The sequence below is a fragment of the Antedon bifida genome, chromosome 1 (assembly GCF_963402885.1).
Source record: "Antedon bifida chromosome 1, ecAntBifi1.1, whole genome shotgun sequence".
In the NCBI taxonomy this organism is placed as follows: Eukaryota; Metazoa; Echinodermata; class Crinoidea; order Comatulida; family Antedonidae; genus Antedon; species Antedon bifida.
The window spans coordinates 23,725,801-23,729,448 of NC_136226.1; the positions used below are offsets into that span (position 1 = coordinate 23,725,801).

The 3,648-nt window shown below is 35.3% G+C and overlaps 1 protein-coding gene across 1 annotated transcript; it reads right to left on the reverse strand.

Moving 5' to 3' along the window:
- Nucleotides 1–380: 380 nt before the first annotated feature.
- LOC144850196 (uncharacterized) lies at nt 381–1,362 on the reverse strand. Its single transcript, XM_078707465.1, has 2 exons — nt 763–1,362; nt 381–596 (listed from the first exon to the last, which is right to left on the reverse strand). The coding sequence occupies exons 1-2, from the start codon at nt 1,355–1,357 to the stop codon at nt 409–411; spliced, it is 783 nt and encodes a 260-aa protein (XP_078563591.1). The 5' UTR covers nt 1,358–1,362; the 3' UTR covers nt 381–408.
- Nucleotides 1,363–3,648: the final 2,286 nt, after the last annotated feature.

The window sequence follows — 3,648 nt, forward strand, 5'->3', positions numbered from 1 at the left end:
GTATGTAACATCGTAACACGACTTTCTAACGATAATGTAGTTTTTAAAGATTATTAAAGGCTATTATTAATACATTTTTTTTTTAATATTAGGCCTACAATAATATACATAAGTGCTTTAAAACATTTAATATAAATACACTATGTTAAATATTTTGTGTCGCTGTTTCTTAGCGTAGATGGTGGTGAAAATGACGACAGAATAATATAACACTTAATTTCTTAGGAAATAATTAGTCGTTGTTTATAGGCCTATGTATCTCACCTACGTAAAAATTTCGTAGTCAAAACTCAGTTCGGTCTTTGTACATGCGATTATGTTATGATCTGTTGAATCCTTCGTTCGTGTGTGGCAGTAGTCCTTAGTTTGGCGGAAAACCAACTGTTTGTTTACTTGTACGGCTGATTTCTATTTTAGTATTTTTGGTGGCCCCAGACCTAGAGTTGGTGGTGGCGGTGGCGCTTGCTCAACCTTGTTTTTGGGTTTGAAGAAACCCGCTATGACACAACAACAACCGATTGCTAAGACCACTACTGAAATAATGGTTAGTGACATCAATAATATTATCATTGGTGCAACCGTCAAATCACTGCTATCTGTAAAAAAACCAGAAAGATATATATTTAAATATTAATATCATTTTAATTATTATAGTTTTCCATTTATAAAAACAATATTGTTGCCCTCAGAACAGTAATATTTCACTACCTACACATTAGAAATTAGAAACAGAAATCTAAGTTACAATTATGTGTAACGTACATTGTACTGATTCGGTTGACATTCGGTCAGTTATATTCTGCGTGGAATATCCATTTGTTGGACCGTATGATTCCATTCCAGCTTCTGATATAGTAGGCCTATTCCCATTTCCACCATTTGTAGATTTAGTAGTTCTGTAACCACTGTGCTCCGATTCAGTAATCTCCGGCTCATTATCCGCCGTTCCGTTACTCAATGACCTACTACGTTCTGTTCCATTATTCCATTCATTGTTTCCCGTTCCATTGTTTCCCGTTCCACTGTTTCCCGTTCCATTGTTTCCCGTTCCACTGTTTCCCGTTCCACTGTTTCCCGTTCCACTGTTTCCCGTTCCGTCTTCCCCCGCTCCATTACTCCATGACCCACTATTTCTTAAAGTACTGTTTTCTACTCCATCGGCTCCCGCTTCATTGTTCCCCGCTCCGTTGTTCCATGACCCACTGTCTCCCGAAGTATTGTTTCCAAGGCCACCGTTTGAGCTTGAATTCACTGGTGTTTCAGTAGTCCAATTATGTCCCATTTGTCCGTTTTCTGATCCATACAACGTGTCCTTTCCGTCATCCCCTTTCGACGTTACATAAGGTCTGCCAGACATCTGAGTTGTTTGACCATAACCAAGGCCAGTATTATATTCGTAAACGGATAAACAGTCTGTGGGATCGCAGCTACAGTTGAACATAGTCACTGGTTCTCCTGTTATTGACGTACAGTTACAAATGTATATCACACAGATGACTCTAGATGATGATGAGCAGGTACCACAATCAGTATAGTTACATGTACAATTAGGTGCAAATACTGTTATATTGTTAGAATCTGTCATTGTAGTAACTTCATACTTGTATGTGCTATGTTCTGTTGTGGTATCTTCATGGCTACCCGAATTTGTTTGATCAACGTGACCTATTAATTTAAAAAAAAACACCACATTAGTTTGTTTAAACAAATAATTTATAGAGCTTGGATACATCGGAAGAGAAGAATACCAGAGTAGAGTAGGCCTATTAACACTAAAACAAAGAACAATAATCGTCTTCTTAAATCTGAAAAAGAATTCCAGATAAAACTGAAACCGTTTTGATATTCTAGAGAGTATACATACAAAATATGACATTGAAGGAAGAAACACAATTGAAGTGCTTTCAGAGATAAAGACAAATATACCGCCTCTAGATACTAAATAGAAATAGCTGGAGAAATAAACTATAAAACGAGAGAGATCACCGTATAATATTCTGAAGTAGTGGTTTGAGGTGTTGAAGCATTGACGGAAATAGAGAAGACAATAATATTAATTAGAGAGTGAAGATTAAATTCGGAACAGGAAAAAAAAAGTTAATCTGAAGATGCATTGTAAAAAAAAAGCAGGGGTAGAAACAACCAACCAAGAGAAAAGTACCGGTATAAAATACAAATTAAACATGGGTGACACTAAAGAAGAAAACTATTTGCAATAGTTTATCCTAAATAACAATAATGTGTAGGAAAGTGGTTAATAAAACAAACTAGAAGGGCACTCAGAGTGCACAAACCTCCGCCTAGGCAAATGTAATGACGTGTTCCCACACTATACAGCTTGAAACCATCCATTAATAAAAATCGGCCAATAAGTAAGTTGAGTAATCCTGCTAATAAATAAGAAACAAATACACGCACGCACATACACGCGCGAGAAGAAAGGCCGTGAAAGAGAAATTATTAACAACCCAATGAACGATTGAGAGTAGTATGTTGTACTCCAAGATTGAGTTTGACACACCAAAATTAGAAAAATCAGAAACACTGACTGATTTTCCCTTTGTGATGGACAAGAACATTTTTAAATTGTTGATAAAGAGAGATATGAATTGAAAAAGAGGAAAAATCAGAAAAATAGGAAAACGGAATAAAACAAGAAAATATTGGATGATTGTCAAGGAACAAACATAGAAAAAAAAATGAAAATTAGGTATAATTCAGGAAAAAATGGGAAAAAGAACAAGGAGGAAAGGACATTTACACTGATATGACATTTCATGTCAACATATTGAGATTCGCACTGACAGCACTTTTGGCATAAATTATTATTTGTCACATTACCATGTGATCATAATGTGAAATCAAAGTCACAATTAACTTGATTGTTTTACCTATGTGACAATCAGATAACATATCGATGTTTATATCTTGAACCAATAGCCGTCTTATGATGCGAGGAGGGTTTAGTTGAAATAAATGGCCACTTTCACGGTCGATCCGTATTCCCGTACTCGATATTTGTATTTTTACTGTTTCGTGTTTATCATTCTGTACCGCAGTGTCGTATACTGTTTGGTTCCTTCGTGGTCCTGAATTTATACTTAGATTGTCTAACGTATATGTGATTATAATGTCGTCTTCTGTTCCATTTGTTGACAACTGTAGTGTAAATGGTTTTGGTTTGGTAACAACAACACTTATGTGTATAGGCCCATCTTCTATGTCGGGTAAATCAATATAGCAGTGCTCCCTTGTCGCCCCAATAACACATTCTACGCAGAAAAAGTGAATGCGCAATATAAGTATTAACAAGTATTATTTAAGACTCAAGATTCTTAGTTATATTAGTAAATAATAAAATAAATAAATATAAAAATAACCCATATTTTAATGCATATTTTTATTAAAATGTGGAAAATAGGCCAAGAGGAAACCATGGGCCAATGGCCCAACACAGAAGTCGAAAATAATACAAATTTTTGGAGGAAAAACTATACAAGTTTATCTTACCAACAAACCTAACAGGATGGCTTGTTGCTTGCTTTGATTTTGTTAAGCCGTGCAAGTATGATACCAGGCAAAATATTAAATAGAATTAAATACAAAATAGTATACCTCCTTTGGAACCAGCAGTGCTTCCAACAACAC

Coding starts and splice junctions, on each gene's coding strand:
- LOC144850196 (XM_078707465.1), bottom strand. CDS start 1,357: ATGTCTGGCAGACCTTATGTAACGTCGAAAGGGGATGACGGAAAGGAC. Junction 597..762: donor GTCAACCGAATCAGTACAAT/GTACGTTACACA, acceptor GTTTTTTTACAG/ATAGCAGTGATTTGACGGTT.